This window comes from Pseudonaja textilis, chromosome 11 (assembly GCF_049901715.1).
Source record: "Pseudonaja textilis isolate UNSWEBS1 chromosome 11, rPseTex1.2, whole genome shotgun sequence".
Lineage (NCBI taxonomy): Eukaryota > Metazoa > Chordata > Lepidosauria > Squamata > Elapidae > Pseudonaja > Pseudonaja textilis.
The window spans coordinates 12287397-12305739 of record NC_142000.1 but is presented as its reverse complement, the minus strand read 5'-3'; the positions used below and the strand labels follow the sequence as shown (position 1 = coordinate 12305739).

Sequence of the window (18343 nt, the reverse complement as noted above, 5' to 3'; positions counted from 1 at the left end):
ATTATTTCTGGTACAAGAGTAAACATAGCCCTTGATAACAGTTGATGGGGAACATGAGCAGTAGGGCATTATATCCCTTGTTTCAGTGGTGGTATTCAAACTTTTTTACTACCGGTTCTGGGGCGTGGCTTGGTGGGTGTGGTGTGGCTTGGTGAGTGTGGCAGAGGAAGGATACTGCAAAATCTCCACTCCCTCCCCATCCCACTTATCTCAGCCTCTGTGCTTATTTCTATTATTATTTTTCTTTCTTTGTTGCATGGAGGAACTTTCCGTAATCTCACACCTGTGTTTTCTTTAATCAGTCTTTATCCTTCCTTTCCTTACGCCCCGCAGATCCCAAGGGAAAAACCTTGAGGGCTGCAGCTGGGTGTCAAGACTTGGGAATGGTTGTGGTGGGACTGTGATTGTCTCTTCACAAGCAGTAGCCTTTGTTGGAGGGGGGGAGACTAATATCCTCTATCCCAGAGGTTTTCAAACTTGGCAACTTTAGACTTGTGGACTTCAACTCCCAGAATTCTCCAGCCAGCAGAGCCCACCCTTGGCCACTTGTGGATAGGCCAACGAAAGAAAAAGCAGAAGGAGAAAAGAGACTCGTCTGGTTTAAAATACAGGTAGTTCTTGACTTACAATTGTTCATTTAATGACTGTTCAAAGTTACAACGGCACCAAAAAAAGGTAACTTGTGTTCTGACCATTGCAGCAACTTACGACGCGATCAAAATTTGGATGCTTGGCAACTGACTTATATTTATGACGGTTACAGTTTTGGGGAGTCACGTGATTCCCCCGCTTGCGACCTTCCGACAAACACAGTCAATGGAGGAAGCCAGATACGCTTCACAACAGTGTCCCTAACTTCACAATGGCAGTGATCCACTTAAACAACCGTGGCAAGAAAGTTCGTCAAAAATCCACTTCGCGGAATGTTTCCCTTAGCCAGGAGTGGGATTCAAAAATCCCAGCCACTGTTTTGCTGCCTGGTTGCTGGGTGGGTGTGGCCATGATGGGCGTGGCCTACTGGAACTTCCTGTTTGCGGCTTCCGGTGGGCCTCAGGAGCCCGGGGAGGCCCCCCTCCAGGGGGTCCGTAGGCCTCCCCAGGGCCTCTGGGAGGTTGAAAACCACCTCACCTGGGCTCTGGAGGCTAGAAACAGACCCATTTCCGGACTTTGGAAGGCCTGGTTTTACCTCCATCAAAAATGGGCCACGTGGAGACTCTCGGGAGGGGCGGGGTATGCAGGGAGAGCCAGTTGATTGAAATACCAGTTCGGTGAACCGGATGTAACTTTAACATCTGGTTTGCCTGAACTGACCCAAACCAATAGAATCCCACCCCTGCCCTTAGCCATAGAAAGTTTGGGCTCCACTGTGATCATAAGCAGTGGTGGGATTCAAATTTTTTTACTACTGGTTCTGTGGGCATGGCTTGATGGGTGTGGTTTGGTGGGCGTGGCAGGGGAAGGATACTGCAAAATCCCCCTTCCCTCCCCACCCCACTAACCTGCTTTCCAGCTCCGTTCTCCTGTGCAGGGCAACCAAAGAAGACCCAGTCGATCAGCTGGGACTCATTGGGAGGTAGAGAATAGAGTGGGGCGGGGCCAGTCAGAGGTGGGATTTGCCAGTTCTCCAAACTACTCAATATTTCTACTACCGGTTCTCCAGAACTGGTCAGAACCGGCTGAATACCACCTCTGATCGTAAGTCGAGTACAACCTGTATCGGCAACCTTGCATCTGGCCACACAAAATGGCGCAGGGCTTGTTGGTATCGTAGATAAGGTTTTTCCACCTTGCCTGCAGACTGGTGGATTCAGACAGGCTGGCAAGACAGTTGGCGGCAGGAGTAGCAGCTACAGTTAGCGGGCTCTCAGGCACATTTGGACTTGCCAAGGCAGAAGGGCAGCTCTGGAGCAGGAACCAAGATATTGCTGAAAACGGGATCGTAATTCTCCGGTAGGACTTGCGGATTCTGTGCCATGATTCCCAGCACGTGATTGCAGATTTCTTTGGAGATGTCGCCCCGCAAGTAGAAGAACATGGAAATGTGGTCCTCGCTGGAGAAACAAGATGGAAGATAAGCGTGTTACACGACTTTACAGCGGACGCGAGAAAAGACTTCAAAACCAACTTATCATCATGGAACCTTGTATGGCGAGCTCTTCCAATCAATCAATGGAACAAAAGTTGCCTTCGGAAGTTGTGGGAGCACTGGAGGCTTTCAAGAAGAGACCAGGCTGCTATCTGCCAGAAAGGGTGTAGGGTCTGCTGCTTGGGCAGAGGGTTGGACTAGATGACCTACAAGGCCCCTACAAATATGAATCTGAATAAGCAGCCCTGAGGGAGAAGTCTCTCAGAGATGTATATAAGAGATTATACACACACACACAGACTCACACACAAATGAACACACAAGGAGGTGGCTTTTTCTTTGGTTTATTCTTCTGTCAACTCTGCGAGAAAGCCTGCAGATCGATGAACGAAGGAGTTCCTCTGCAGGATAGTTTATTTGCTATCGGTTTTCTCTGCTGCAATGTTCTTCAACCCCAGGCTTTCCCCTAGAATATACTGATCCTAATAATGCAGCGTGCCTTCAGTCTCTTGAAAATTCTTGGAAAATGTCCTCCCTTTCTGACTGGGGATGGGGCAGTAGCAGGACAGAAAAATATCACAAAACAGAATATTTATAGCTGAAGGTTGAACTGTGGAGTCCTTGGTGCTCTTGGAGCTTGGTTGTTTTCTCCAAGACGGTTCACTACCCAACTAGGTAACATCTTCAGTGCGAGAAGAGTGCTTGCTATTTATGTACAATGGCTTGCTCTGTCCATGTTGGTGGGAACATTCACCCGTATTTAAACAGAAATCAAGTCTGCAAGAAAACAACCGAGCTCTGAGTGTACCAAGAATTCCACAGATATTGTACATATCCATCCACATTTGTAAGCTGCCTTTTCTAATGACTTCTTGTTACTAATAACACCGTATATGACACTTAAAGCAAATGTAAAGAATAGAAATGCTTCACGATAAATAAAACAATCAAGTACTGATTCCTAGTTATTCCTGTGGTCCAATATTCATATCCTGAGCACCTGGTGTCAAAAGAAGACTATAGCAGTTTCTGAGTTTCTCATTCAGTCCCAAAGATTAGATGCCAGAGGATGTTGCAATCGGAAGATGGAAAATTCTCCTTTTCTTCACCACTTGGGTGTCCTACCTGATATCAGGATATTTTGACACGAATCCCAGCACTTCCAGGCCAAGCATAGAAGGGTCCTTGAGGCTGATGATTTGCTGCAGATCTGCAATGACTTGGAGGGACAGTTTGTCCTCCTCCAAGCCCTGGGAAGAAAAGGAGACCAGGTAGCTCACAACCAATACAGCCACTTCTCCTTTTAAAATAGAGCAAAACTCAACTCAGCTGCAATCTCATACCCGCAAAACAGAAGATTGAAAGGGATGTAGGGGAGAATTGTACAAAAGCAATCGAGGAAGGCTGGCAACAGTAGGCATAGACCAAAGGGAACTACAGCAAGGTTTCCGTGCTATATAAACAGTCAACCGGAATATCTATGGAGAGTCTCAGTCCTCCAGGTCAGTGGTCACCAACTAGTGGGCTGGGGATCACTGGTGGTCCACAAGAAAATTTTGGCGGTCCACAGAGAAATGTCACCCCAAAGCACCCCCCCAAAGCAATTAATCCAGGCTGTGCAGGAACACAAGGCTTGTATTGTGAACAACACCAGGTAGTAAGGAGAGGGGGGAAAGGGCAGAGGGGGGAAACTTGCCCCACTCACTTCATGCACCTGGCCTGGCCGCTGGGCTGCTTCTTTCCGCTTCTTTCTTCTTCTGCTTTTGGCAGCACGCAAGGAAAGCAGCAAAAGTCTTTCTTTCTCTCTCCCAAACTCTGCCAGAAATGAGTCTTTGGAACCCTGCAAGGCCTCCTGCTCCAAGATGCTGCGCTGGCACAACAAGTCTCACAAAGACTCATTCCTGGTAGAGTTTGGGGGAGAGAAAGAAAGGCTTCTGCTGCTTCTGCTGCTTTCCTTGCATGAAGCCAAAAGTCTCTCTCTCTCCCTGTGAGAACGGAGCTGGAGACGGTATCCTGCGATCCCAAATAAAGAATGATCGATCGGTAGGAAAACGGGGTAGGGAATTTTCCTGCAGACTTTTGGGGGGGATTTTCCCAGGGTCTCTGGTCTGTGGGATTTAAAAGTATGAGTTTGGTGGTCCCTGAGGTCCAAAAGGTTGGCAACCCCTGCTCTGAAGAAGAAGAGCTATGGAAGCTTCTTGGATTAGAAGTGAAACATCTTCCAAGAAAAAAAAAACAGAAAGTCCCATTGCCTCTTGAAAAAAACACCTTTGGGACAGTCAATCAGAAATAAAAGTGCACATATTTATTTAAGTTTATTTAATCACCAAATCAACGACCAGAAAACATTTGGAATCACAAATGTTACTTCCAGTTGACTGTTGGTTTTTTTTTTTTTTTAGGATGGGTACTTTATTGTGGTTTATTTGGTCTATGCCAATTGCCGCCAGTCTTCTTTGATTGCAGTGGCTACAAACCTAGTTATTATTATTATTGCTATTATTTTGCAATTCTCCCTTCCACCACTTCTGTTTTGTGGCTATGAGGTTGCAGTGTTGAGTTTTAGCCTATTTTTAAAATGGCACGAACCATGAAAATCCTTCTGCCTTATTGCCTCTTGGGTTGTAATAGTCATTTCCCCTTACCCTTGTTTGGCCAAATTAGTCTGCCTCTCCTCCAGGAATTCCCACCCTCTCTTTTGCCGCCTTTCTACCTTGGCTGGGAAGTTGTGGTGGCTTTTATCCCTCACCCTTTTTTCTCACCAGGGCACAGAAGAGTTCCTTTAGCTGAGAGGTATCCTGCAGCATTCTTGCAGACATCTTGCTCCTCTCTTCGGCTGTTTGACACGTCATCCGTTTCTGCAAAAGGGACTTCACATATTGGCTCATGACCAGGTGCTCAGCTTCTGACAGCAGGTACTGTTAGTGGGCGTTATAGGAGAAAGGGGGGGAAAAAAAAAAGAGGCATAGTGTTTCTGGATATGGCCGAAATCCAGTTTGCGAGTATGTCCCCTCGCTAACTAACCCGGATTGTTCTGAGCTGAAACTTAGGAAACCCTGCTTTAGGGGAAGGATTTGTGTAAAAAAGATTCTGGTTTCACTCTTGGCATTTCCAGATAGGACAAAATGGGCGCCTACAACGCTAAGATCAGGTGTAATGTTTGACTGAATTTTAGCTATCCCTCTGCACGTCATCAACGATTTCTCTTTTCTGTAGAGCTTGGGTGAGAGAGAAGGGGATGTACAATATAAAGGGCAAAAGAAAAAAAAATATCTAAAAGAGGGAGGAAATGATGAAAAAAGGGGGATTTCCAACTCCCACCCCCCCGGTTCCTTGCGTTTATCCCATCTGTCATATGGTATTTTATAGATTATCTTTGCAATTTTGAAATAGAAAAAGGCTATCCACTTGAAGTTGAAACAATTAAAGACCGCATCCTGTAATATCTTTGTTCCTCTTTGTCTCATTTGCGCATAATGTTTAGAATCTCCTTCATTCAGAGCTTCGGTGGCGCAGTCGTTAGAGGGCAGTACTGCAGGCTACTTCTGCTGACTATTGGCTGCCTGCAATTTGGCAGTTCAAATCCTGCCAGGCTCAAGGTGGACTCATCCTTCCAAGACGGGTAAAATGAGGACCTAGATTGTTGGGGGCAAGAGACTGACTCTGTAAACCACTTGGAGAGGGCTGGAAAGCACTGTGAAGCGGTATATAAGTCTAAGTGCGATTGCTAATTGTCTCTTGTTTTGCTAACAGACTGACCTACCATTAGGCTTGTGATGATCGCAGGATGATGCTCACCCTGGACTTTTAGTGGATACAGTGGTGGGATTCAATTTTTTTTACTACCGGTTCTGTGGGCGTGGCTTGGTGGGCGTGGCAAGGGAAGGATACTGCAAAATCTCCATTTTCTCCTCACCCCACTAACCTGCTTTCCATCTCTGTCCTCCTGTGCAGGGCAACCAAAGAAGACCCAGCCGATCAGCTGGGACTTAATGGGAGGCAGAGAATAGATGGGGTTGGCGGGGCCAGTCAGAGGCGGTATTGGCTGGTTCTTCAAACGACTCAAAATTTCTGCTACCAGTTCTCCAGAACTGGTCAGAACTGGCTGAAGACCAACTCTGAATGGGTAGATCTTTCCCATTCCCAGCATCAATGTCCCCAGCAGTGGCCAGGATCTTACCATGCTGACAGGTTTGTGAGTTCTGCCGAAACCTTCCACATGCTTGTCAATCACCTCGCAGATGTTGTTCATCAGCTGACAGTCATCCAGCAGCCACTGGCGGGAGGGGAACTGGGCAAAGAGTGGCTGGAACAGACCACAAGAGAAGCCATGTCTTATTCTTCTCCTCTTATTTAGAGGAGCTCAGAACAGCATTCCAAGGAGCAAAAAAAGAGAAAATGCTAGCAGCTGTTAAACAAAAGTTAATCTACAGGGAGTTCTCGATTTATGACGGCAACTGAGCCCAAAATGTCTGTTATTAGGGGAGACATTTGTTAAGTGAGTTTTGCCCCACTTTATGACCTTTCTTGCCACCATTACTAAGCGAATCACTGCAGTTGATAAGTTAGTAACTTGGGTTGTTAAGTGAATCTGGCTTCCTCCTTGATTTGCTTGTCAAAAGGTTGCAAAAGGGGATCAGGTTACCTTGGTACAAAGCAACAGTCATAAGTGTGAACCAACTGCCAAGCAATCGGAATTCTGCCCACTTGAGCATGGGGCTGCCAGAAAGGTCGTAATTGTCACTTTTTCAGTGCCACTGTAACTTTGAATGGTCACTAAATAAACTGTTGTAAGTCGAGGACTACCTGTATTTGAGAATAATGCTATTACTATGAGATGCAAGGCTATACAAGTAGACTCGGAAAGAGCCACCACTACAGACAGACGTAGAGGCTGAAAAAAACCCCAACCAACTGGTTTGCTTTGATCGCTATTGTAATAGGGCTCAGAGGTTAAAAATAGTTGAGCTTCTCAGCTAGAAAGCTGGCAGCTAGAGGTTTAAGACCCAAGTGTCCTGTGACAGGGTGAGCTCCCATTATTTGCCCCAGCTCCTGCCCACCTAGCAGTTCAAAAACATGCAAATGAGTTAATGCCAGTAGAAAAATAGGTACCATTTTGGTGGGAAGGCAACAACCGTCTTCAGACAACACTTGGCTCCCTCTGCTAAGAAACAGAGGTGAGCATCGCCCCCAAGAGTCAAGCATTGTCTTTACATTATAACAGAGGTCTCCAAACTTGGCAAGTTTAAGATTTCTGGACTTCAACTCCCAGAATTCTCCATCCAGCAAAGCTGGCGAAGGAATTCTGAGAGTTGAAGTCCACAAGTCTTAAAGTTGCCAAGTTTGTGGACCCCTGCATTATAACATGCATGGGAATTACTGGATGAACTACTTATATCAACATCCAGCGAAATACAGCTTTTGACCATTGGTTTGTTTCAGCCTGATGTGCTATTTAGCTCTCACCTTTTGAAGTGTGTGTGTGTGTGTGTGTGTTTGCACAAGACAGCTGGAGTCTGTTTTCCAAAGGTTGTGCCAGATGTGTCGCAATCAGTAACCTGGTTCAGCTTGCAGGCTAAGCCAGGAATCGTTTGATCATGGCGTATTGAATAACCACTATTAGTTTGGTTCTCCATGCACCCTAAAACCAGAACCAAACCCACTGCTGTGTGTGGTGCTGAATGAGGGGTACCTTCAAGTCAGCCAGCATCTCCTCCAATAGAAGTTGGCATGCCTTCTTCTGAGTTTTCTCTAAGGCCGTGTGTAGAGATGGTAGCATCCTGGCAGGCTCTTCAGGAGGCAACCCGTTAGCACACAAGGCTGAGACGGAGGAGCTGCCAGGAAAGAGAAGAGAAATAATTAAGACGGCTGATGGCTAAGAAGGTGAAGAAAACATCTGGCCTGGAGAGAGAGGAAGAGAGAGAGAGAGAGAGAGAGAGAGAGAAGTACAGAAACAGCCTTTGGGAATACCTGAGAGCCAAGCAGTTGTTGACAGTGGACAACAATCTCGCTGTGTAGTACGTAGATGCCATGGGCTCTTGCTGATGTGCTTTACAAAATTCTACCAGTTTCTCATACAGGCTACAGAAAGGAAAGACACACTTATTATGTGAGGCCTTGTTTACCCGGAAGCCTTTGGTGAAATCATAGCGGAATGGAAAGATCCATGTAGTCACCATACTTACAGATTACCAGAGTTGGAAGGCACCTTGTAAGTCATCTAGTCCAACCCCCTGCCCAAACAGAAAACCCTACACTATTTCTGACAAATGGCAGTCCAATCTCTTCTTGAAAGCCTCCAGTGATGAAGCTCCCACAACTTCTGAAGGTAACTTCTGTTCCATGGGTTGATCGTTCTTACTGTCAGAAAATTTCTCCTTATTTCCAGGTTGAATCTCTCCCTGTTCAGTTTCCATCCATTGTTCCTTGTCTGGTCTTCAGGTGCCTTGGAAAATAGCTCAATCCCTTCCTCCTCTCTATGGCAGCCTCTCAAATATTGGAAGACTGTTATCCTGTCTCCCCTGGTCCTTCTCTTCACTAGACCAGCCAAGCCCAGTTCCTGCAACCGTTCATTGTACGTTTTAGCCTCCAGTCCCCTCATCATCCTGGTTGCTCTTCTCTGCACTCTTTCTAGAGCCTCAACATCTTTTTTATAATGTGGTGACCAAAAGTGGATGCAGAATTCTAGGTGGGGTCTTATTAAGGCTTTATCTCTACAAAGCCTTAATAAGACCCCACCTAGAATTCTGCATCCACTTTTGGTCACCACATTATAAAGTATTAGTCACTTGATCTTGATTGTATCCCTTTGTTAATGCAATTTAGGATTGCAGTGGCTTGTTTTGGCTGCTGCTGCACACTGCTGGCTCATGTTTCTAGCTTGCAAGCCAATCTCTTTTCCCACACTGATGTATAACCACCAATAGTCTGACTTAATGGTGGACAGGACCAAGATGGATCCAATTACGAACCAAGAACTTTCAGAAATGAACTTTCAACTTGATTCAGCTCAGATGTGACTACAGATTGGACCCGAAGATTCTTCTCTGTTACTGAGGTGTTGAGGTTATATAGGCCATCCTGTTTTTTGGAATTAATTAGCATACAAGATGAAACTGACCTGCCCAAAAAGGCCTCCAACTCTCCCAAAGCCATTTCAAGAACTTTCTGCTGGAGAATACCAGAGATGAGCGATACCACTCTAATGTTTTCATCAAGCATCTGAGATATTTAATGGGAAAGAGAGAGGGGGAAAAAAACAGATGGGGAAATCAAACTCTTGATTTGGCTTCTACAATTAGAAATATCTTCTTTGTTCAGTTAGCTAACTCTTCTCTCCTTGCCTCCCCAATTCCTCCTCCTAACCTTCATGGCAATGATAGGCAGGTTGCTCTGGAAGAAGCCTTGATAGTCGGATTCGGGTTCTTTGCCCCAAAGCCATTCCTCGAACTCCATTTCTAGAGCCTTCTGCATCCATTCTGCAATGCTCGCCTAGAGGAAGGAAACACAACGGGGATCAAGTGATCCTGAGCCTTTGGAATGAACTCAAAGTCCAGATCTTTTACTAGTTCCCGCTTGTTGCGATTCACGTGTCTCATTTGGTCTGTGTTCTGACCCCAAACCCTTTTCCAATAAAACAAACACGAATCAAAGGGAACAGAAACCTTTCAATGATTCTTACGAATCCCCAGTTAAAAGGCTGCTGATAAGCATGAGCCTCACCAAAACTGTGCGAGTCTGCCACGAATAACAGATAAGATCACCTGGAAATATTTTACAACACAAGAGTCTTCAGATGCCAACTAAGATACTGCAATGTCCATGAGGCTCGAGTTTCAAAACGTCTTTGCTGCCTGCAAAGAACATCCGATTCCCAGCTGGCTTTTATCCTCTTGAAGGATGGGCCATTAACTTGCAGCCTTACTACTGAGTTGCCCATGCTCCTGCAGCTGCTCTTTCCTGCGAGCAACCTTGTGTGCACGCGCCCTTGGCACAGGCTCCTCGGGAACTTCCTCGTCGCTGCTGCCAGCCCCCATAATCTCTGAAGGCAGCAGTCCATTCCCTAATGGTCCTGGCCCCTCATCTGAGTCCTCGCTCTCCTCGGCCATCCACACCTGCTGCCAGCTAACCACAACAGTCTGCTTGAGCCCACTCAAAGCAATTGAGCATAAACAGCGCGGTGGTTTGGCTTGGCTGCCACCTTTCCCCCTCCTGTTTGCAGTTCTGTCTGTTGCAGTAAAATGGCCGCAAGACTCAGCCCATCTCCCTGGGCTCTCCCCAGAGCCCCAAGGAGGCTGCTGGTGTTCCACCATTAGGTCAACCTTTATTCAAGTCAGAGTGTGAATCAAGATTCCTGAAGTGGGAGGGACTCCGCCCAGGATGGTGCTTTGAACTAGCGGCACATATCTCTGTTCTGCTAGGCAATGGCTGGTTTGATAGCTACAGAGCAGGTCTCTCTAGCTACTTCGCTCCAGGATTAGAAAAGGAGTGGCACGAAATCGTCCTGACAGCATTCCTTGGCCAGGGTGGGGTGGGAGGGAGCGGGAAGTGAATATTCCGTGAATTTCTTCTCCCTGTAGCCAGCCAGGGTGGATACTACACGTGAAATGTTAAATTTAATTGACCGCTTTTTTCTCCTTTTTTATTCAAAACTAGCTCGATGCTCATGCTTCGCTACGAAACTATGTGGTTGGGCTTAGTTTTGGGGGAGAAAAATAAGGCCAAAAAAATTCTACCTCTGCCTATCAGCATCCATTGGTATTCATCTGGCTAGCGTCTTGCCAGTGTGCAAGAGAGTTGAGGGCTCTTTAGATACTGAAACAGTATTTGTTGATGTGAGCAAGAAGGAGACAGCAAGGAGCCTGGGCGTGGGTTAGCTCAACTGTTCTGTACTAAAGCTAGTTGCTGCTGTGAAACTAAAATGGAAACTCCTCTCCTCTGCTTGTGTTTTGCATTTGGAACAGATTTCTTTTCAGGTGGGAAGGGGGAATAGAACTCCTTAGCATCAGAGAGTATAAATAATAATAATATAGGAAATACGAATGCTCTGATGGCCATTTTGAAAAATCCTTTCTTAGTGAGCACCTAGAAGCCAAGAGGAACATACGTGCCCAAATTCAAGTTTGTAGGCTTTACGGTTCTGGAGATTTTGTGATGATGCGTGAGTGCTATTTTTGCTTTTATATATATATATAGAAGATGAGAAACTGACGTTCATTTGTTTATCCTTGTCAGGTCTTGCTGGAAACTTGCCCATAGTATAATGCCTTCTGAGATACGTCTTGTTGTGGTTGTGTCAGTTCTCAATATTATTAAATATATTTCCTGCTTTTCTCTTTAAAACAAGGCCTCGCCCTCACCCCTGCCCATCCCCAAAAAAGGTCCCTGGAGTGGATTTGAACTCTTCTCCAATGGTAATGTTAGGATAAATGGCAATAATGTGGCTTGGAAGCATTTTGGATGTAGATAATAGAGTCTTACAATGTACTCTCAGCATCTCCAAGGAAATTTCAGGTAGTGGGGGAAAAGAATTTGCCTGAAACCTTGAGTTACCTTCTCATAGTAGCCCACGGACTCAGGTTCAATCACTGCTAAAGACATCCAGATCTCCTTCTGTGCCCACAGATAATTGCATTTTCAAAACCCTGAACCTGGTCTTCTAACTCACCTGTACTTTCCCCAGGTAAGACTCTTCCAGAGAGCCGATGGTATCTGCTGGAAGCAGAGGAGCCAAGGTTGAGATGTCGACTTCAGGAAGCAGATCTGGGTGAGCCATCATTTCAGAACTGATGTTTTTAAAAAGGGAGGGGGGAATCGGGACAAAAATGCAGAAGGAAGTTTTTAGCAGCCTTCTTCAACAGGCCAGGCTGGATTGGAGACACCCCAAGTAAAATTCTAACATGCACCCACTGATTAATTGTTCTAACTGTCAGGACATTCCTCCTTAGTTCTAAGTTGCTTCTCTCCTTGATTAGTTTCCACCCATTGCTTCTTGTCCTGCCTTCAGGTGCTTTGGAGAATAGGTTGACTCCTTCTTCTTTGGGGCAGCCCCTGAGATATTGGAACTCTGCTATCATGTCTCTCCTAGTCCTTCTTTTCATTAGACTAAACATACCCAGTTCCTTCAACCGTTCTTCATATGTTTTAACCTCCAGACCCCTAATCATCTCTGTTGCTCTTTTCTGCACTTTTTCTAGAGTCTCAACATCCTTTTTTACATCATGGCGACCAAAACTGGATGCAGCATTCCAAGTGTGGCCTTACCAAGGCCTTATAAAGTGGTATTAACACTTCACGTGATCTTGATTCTATCCCTCTGTTTATGCAGCCTAGAACTGTGTTGGCTTTTTTGGCAGCTGCTGCACACGGTTGGCTCATATGGATGCTACAATCATCAATATCGCTTCCAGAATCTCTTCCTAAAAAGCTTGGAAATGCCTCCCGGCCTTCAGCACCCACTAGCAGTGGCACCCACCTTGGGTAGACATGAATTGACCAGTGAAGGAGAGCGAAGATCTCTTGTTTATCTAGCTCCCAGGTAAGGATGTGATGCAGGTGATCGGTTAGGCCTTGGTGGAACATGGTGGCGAAGGCCGTGAGGATGTTGTAATGAGGAGGGCAGCACTGGACCAGCCAATCTTTCACGATGCCTAATTCTGCTAGGATGCTACTTTGCAGGGATGCCAAGTGGCTACTAAGCCCCTGGCCTTGAGTCTTGTTTGGCTCAGCCTGGAAATAGGAAGCTATGACAGTGTCTTGAACAACTTGGAAGAATTTCCTTCTCCAACGTTTTGGGCGTCCCGGTGGGAGGAAGCCATGAGGTTGGGACCTCAGTGCCACGGCGGCATCTATAGTTTCCTCTCTCTCGATGATCCGTACGGCTGACACCAAAAGAGATGGGTCCTCCAATACCACCTTTGTGGCATGGGCAACTGTGCGCCACAAATGCTGTGCCAAGGCATCGTTCAGTTCCAAGAGGCCTCCAAAGTAAGACTCAACGTCGGTCCGATTCGAGGGGCTGAGCAGGCTGCGGTTATGCAACTGGGACAGGATGCTATCCCGTAATCTCTCCAGATCCATGAGCCCTAGATGGGCTTTCAGGAGGTTCTGGCTTTGTAAGTGGTAGAAGCCTTCTGAAATGAGTTGAGGCACTGCAGGGAGAAGAGGAAAAGAAAGGCAGGGATCGAGTTTAAGTTTTCCAAAAGGAAACCTCTAAAAGGAAAGGAAATAAAGACAACATCGAACAGCGGTTGGTATACTGAGCAGAGGAAAAACATGCCTACTTTCCTCAATCCCTTAGAACAGGGGTGACCAACCTTGGCAGCATTAAGATCCATGGGCTTCAACTCCCAAAATTCCCCAGCCAGGTAGTCTTAATGTGATGATATAATGTGATGATGGCATAAAGGCAACACAGTTCAATAAGCAAAAAGGAGTCCCTTTATTATCTCCAATTTTGCCCCAAGTGTCCAGCTTATCTTCGGCTGGAGAAAAACTCTCCCAAGAACAGCCTTTAAGTGGAGAAAATTCAGTCCGAAAACAAAGTACATACAAACTGTAACTAAAAATCCAAACAAACCATGCTGCAGTAATTAACTAGACAGGGGAGGAGAAGGAATTGCAGACTTGAAAGCACAGCAAAACACACAAGTTGGGAAGACGCCAGGAACACAGATAAGCCTCGCGATAAATTCCACAATTTGCTCTCAACAGTTTGCTTCCCTTTTTAAACGCTGTGTTCCCAGCTGTAGCTAAGGAAGGGAATCAGGGCCCTTTCCTCCCCCCGTAAGCCACGCAACTCAGGTTGCTCCCTTCTCTATTCCTCCCTGCGTGCCCTAGGATCAAGAGGGGGTGGGCCTGGGTCTTCCTCCGAATTCCCTCTCCGTTGCTGTACCTCTCCTCTGCTCTGCCCAGCCGGACTTTGCCCTTCCCCAGTTTCTTGCACAGCCAATGGAGCCACACTCCCACTCCCTGTCAGCCGTTCGGCCTCCCCCTCTGAATCAGATTCTGACAGGGGCACGACACTTAGAGCTGCCAAAGTTGGACACCCTGTCTTAAAAGAAAAATGGAATGGAAAAAAACACAAATTAATCAATAAGCCATATCTGTTAACGAGAAGTCACAAACACAGTAATTAGCCATTCCATTAGCTTGGCCACTGAATGCACCACCCCCAGTTTCTGACTGTAAAAGTTCTTACAATGTGTTATTTTTTCTTCTTGGTGGGCAATTAAAATTTCTTTTTGTTTCTAAATTATTTTTTAAAAATCAGCCTATTTTCCACAATGAAATAGCCCTTTTAATTTCATGTTAGGTTTCCACCTGTTTTTACACCTTGATATAAAAACAGCATTTAACACATTGGACTCCAGTTGAAAATTCATTCTTATTCTTTCACAATTGTATTTATATTTGTATTGCTTGAGAGAGCATTGAAAATAATAAAGAACAAGGGGAAAAAAGCGGAAACCGTGTTGGAGTAAAAACAACTCTGATATAACTAGTATAGAAATCTCCATTCCTGGCTTGGAGAAAGCCTATGCAAACTTTGGGGGATGGAAGTCTAAATTTGGTCTTCAAATCAAGATCTCCACTCCAGAAGATCACTGGGGCCAAAAGAAGAATAAAATGTCATGTTGCTGACATTTAATTGAAACTGAAGCAATAATAACGTTCAGCTAGTAAGACTATTTTCCCATATTCTTAACATTTCCCCCTTTCTGAGACAAATATATACATAACTAGTTCTATACCTGTGCTTTGCTATGAAAATGTGATCAAACTTAGTTTTGGGGAATGAAAATAAGGGGGAATTAAATCTAAGGTTTTCATGCGGGCTAGAAAGAGATTCAGAGGGCTCATGCTTCCGTGTTAAGGCCATAAAATTTTGCAATGGGTTTCGGAATGGCACAGCCAGACGGTGGGGTTCCGCAGTGCCCAAGTCACCTGAGAAAAGCTGGGGCAACATCTGGACCACTGCCTCCAGTTGGCCATGCTTCGTGCCCAGTTCTCGTAGCTCCCGTAAGCTCCGAAAAGACTTGATGCATGATGTGAGATCCTTCTCAATGGTCGCCAGTTCTTCTTGTATGGGTTGGACATTGGCGAGGGCAGAATGCAGCTCCTCCAGGCCCGTGTTCATGCCTTCCAGGTAGGACTGAGCAGTGGACTGGAGGCAAAGCCAGAAGTTAAGTCATTACGGGTAAGTCCTCGACTTACAACAGTTCATTTAGTGACTGTTCAAAGCTACAACAGCATTGAAAAAGGTGAGTTACGGCCATTGTTCACACGACCGTTGCAGTATCCCCATGGACACGTGATCAAAATTCAGACACTTGGCAACGGGTTCATAATTATGACTGTTGCAGTGTCCCAGCTCATGTGAACCCTTTCCCTGACCTTCCGACAAGTGAAGTCAATGGGAAAGCCAGATTCACTTTTCAAGTGTGTGTTGCTGTCATGCCCCTGTTAGAATCTGACTCCGAGGGAAAGGAGGAACAGCCGACAGGGAGTGGGAGTGTGGTTCCGGAGGTTGTGGAGGAAACTGGGGAAGGGCACAGGCCGGCTGGGCATTCAGAGGAAGACCCAGGCCCATCCCCTCTTCATCCTACTGCACGCAGGGAGGAGCAAATAAGGGAGAAACCTGAATGGTGTGGTCTATGGGGGAGGAAAGGGCCCTGATCCCCTTCATGGGCTGCAGCTGGGAGGACTGTTTATAAGGACAAACTGTGCATGGCCCAGTGCTGGAAGCAAAAACTGCCTTGGTATTTTTTTTAAAGATTTGATTCCAAGAATAAAATTAAATGGATAAGGAGTTTTGGGGGATTGTTGTGTGATCACCCAATTCCTGCCAGTATTAGAAAGTTTTGGAAAAATTGTACATTACAGAAATTCTCATCTCACTATAAAATGACAGGTTAAGGGTACTTTTAAAAGGATTCAAACAAGCCAGAAACAAACTGGAACAGGTTTGTTCCAAAAAAGGCAAGAAATATGATTTAATTGGAACATAAATTAATTGCAACTGGAAAGACTGAAGGAACAAGCTATTCTTAGCCTGAAAGAAAATAAAACTCAAACTCAATACAGACAGTTCTTATTTAGCAATTGCCTCATTTATCAACTCTTTGCTGTTGGTGATTTAAAAATAATCTTGTGATTAATCCTCACATTTGCAACCTTCACAAACCAGGGAAGAGTTAAATTAAGATCATAAATAAAGTCAATTGTGGTTTCTTTTAGCAGCCACTTTATTTAGCAACCGAGTTGCCCTAAGTATGGTCACTAAATGAGGATTAAACAAGGACCCCCTGCAGCGTTATGGTCACTAAACGAGGACTCCCTACAGAGCTTGTCAAATAACTCTAGAAATCACACCAGAAAAGATTGAAACTTATTCTGGAGGGGAAGACATGGGATAAAACTCTTGTTACTGGACAGCAGGCTTGGGTTGACTGTTAAGAAAACTTCCTGATAGTTAAAAACAGTTTGAGAGTAGAAGCAATGAAGGTTGGGGAAAATGACTGAAATTTCATTCTCTGGATGAGTACAAGCAGAGGCTGGACAGTCATCTGTTGGGGATGGGTTAATAGAGACATGTATGGGCGGGGTCAGTCAAAAGCAATATTGTGCTGTTGTGTCTTGAACTCTGCCCATTTTGTAGTGTGTTATAATGCATCTGTGTTTTAATTTAGCAGAGGGTTGGACCCGATGCCTTCTTCCAATACTCTTGGTCCAAGATTCTGGTAGTCTAGGAACTACCAACTCAAAAAAAACCCAATCAGACTGTAAACAACAGCCTAATAAAGGAACTATCCAGAATACTTCCACCAACACTGGCAGAGCAATCCGGTTGTATATGAACAGAGTGCAAACCCCACTCCCTTCTAGCACTGATGGTGTTACCTAGATGGGTAATGAAACATCTGCAAGAAAACAACCAAGCTCAGAGAGCACCAAGGACCTTCAAGATCAGGTAATTGAAATTACCTGCCATGCTTGCGTACCTTTATGCGGGATTCGATGAACCTGTTACGCTGCATCTCCCGAATCTGGTACTGCGGAAGACTATCCAGCTTGTCTGGTTGATAAAACACCCCAGATGCCCACTTCAAGGCAGCCCCTCTTGCCAGCTTCTCTGCTTTTTCCAATTCTGGCCATTTTCCCACTAAGACAACAACAATGAAAGGATGTAAAATTCCAGGCGGTGTGTGTGTTTTTAACCAGGCAGGAATGCTTCATCGAAGGATGCAGGAAGGAAACAGGAAATGAAACGCATAACTCTGCAGCTGGTGAACCATCGGCTCTGGGTTCCTCAGCCTTGAAACATGAAAGATCCCTCCCTTGCTACACAGAGGAGGCTGGGTTTTTAGGGGGCTTTGAGGGAAAAAGTAAGCGGTTTTGGGAGGCTGCGTTTTCGTTGCCTTCTTACTATATATAGTGGGAATAGCTTCAATTGAAGCTATTCCCACTATATATAGTAAGAAGGCAACGAAAACGCAGCCTCCCAAAACCGCTCAGCCCAGTTGGTCCCCAAACAGAATGAAATGAGAAGACCTGGTGTCAATCCCTCGGGGTGACACACTCTGATCAAGGCTTGCAAAAATCCGAGTTGTCCCTAAACCAACGTTTTTTTAAAAAAAGTGAGAGATGGAAGGGGATTTGTGGAACGCCGCCAAATTAAAGTAGCTTGAACTTTCTGTTCCAATATAAACCAGATTCCAGTTTGGTCCTGGCTCCAACCACAAAAGTTTGGGAATTGGGTTCCTGCGTCCCCCACCTCCCGTAGCAAGTAAAATTATTCTTTGGCTGTGACTGCTGTGGAAAACGTCAAAGGAAGAAAGAGACAGATCGACGTAAGTAGTTGACTTACGTATTGGGCTGTTGCTCAGTAGAGAGAGTTACATATCCCATGCTTCTGCCCCTATATAGAAAATCCCCAACCTTCATTTGTCGATTGTTACCTCTGGGACGGGTGGAAACGCTGTCCTCTGCAGACATCCCCATGGCTTCAGTGGCAGCAGGATCCCCCTGGTTCAGTGCTGAGGACTGGACCTGGCCGAGCAGAGGAAGGCGAGCCAGTGAATAGCGTTTCCGTCAGTTAATATTCCTTGGGGCTGGGTTTGCTCTGTAGCACTGAAGCAGAAACACTCAGGATGTCAGAATAGGAAGGCGGCGGGGGGGGGGGGGAGGGGGGGAGGGAGAAACAGCTAATCTACCGGTCAGTTTCATTCTTTGGGCATGCAGATGAAACAGCACAAA

The 18343-nt window shown here is 45.7% G+C and overlaps 1 protein-coding gene and 1 long non-coding RNA gene across 3 annotated transcripts; one reads left to right on the top strand and one right to left on the bottom strand.

Annotated features, from left to right (window-relative positions):
* Positions 1-599: 599 nt before the first annotated feature.
* On the bottom strand, positions 600-18225 carry EXOC3L1 (exocyst complex component 3 like 1). 2 transcript variants are annotated; one of them, XM_087940610.1, is made up of 13 exons: positions 18046-18225; positions 17089-17249; positions 15032-15251; positions 12561-13236; positions 11754-11871; positions 9452-9577; positions 9207-9307; positions 8057-8167; positions 7779-7920; positions 6267-6392; positions 4849-5004; positions 3212-3336; positions 600-2051 (listed from the first exon to the last, which is right to left on the bottom strand). In XM_087940610.1, exons 1-13 carry the CDS (start codon positions 18086-18088, stop codon positions 1865-1867), a joined length of 2292 nt encoding a protein of 763 aa, XP_087796736.1. In that variant the 5' UTR covers positions 18089-18225; the 3' UTR covers positions 600-1864. The 2 variants fall into 2 exon arrangements, with proteins under 2 accessions (XP_087796736.1, XP_087796737.1); XM_087940611.1 differs by having other exon boundaries at positions 17955-18097.
* Positions 5926-12578, top strand: LOC148124835 (uncharacterized). The gene is made up of 3 exons (XR_015744958.1): positions 5926-6277; positions 11769-11852; positions 12442-12578. It is a non-coding gene; the product is annotated as an uncharacterized LOC148124835 (long non-coding RNA).
* Positions 18226-18343: the final 118 nt, after the last annotated feature.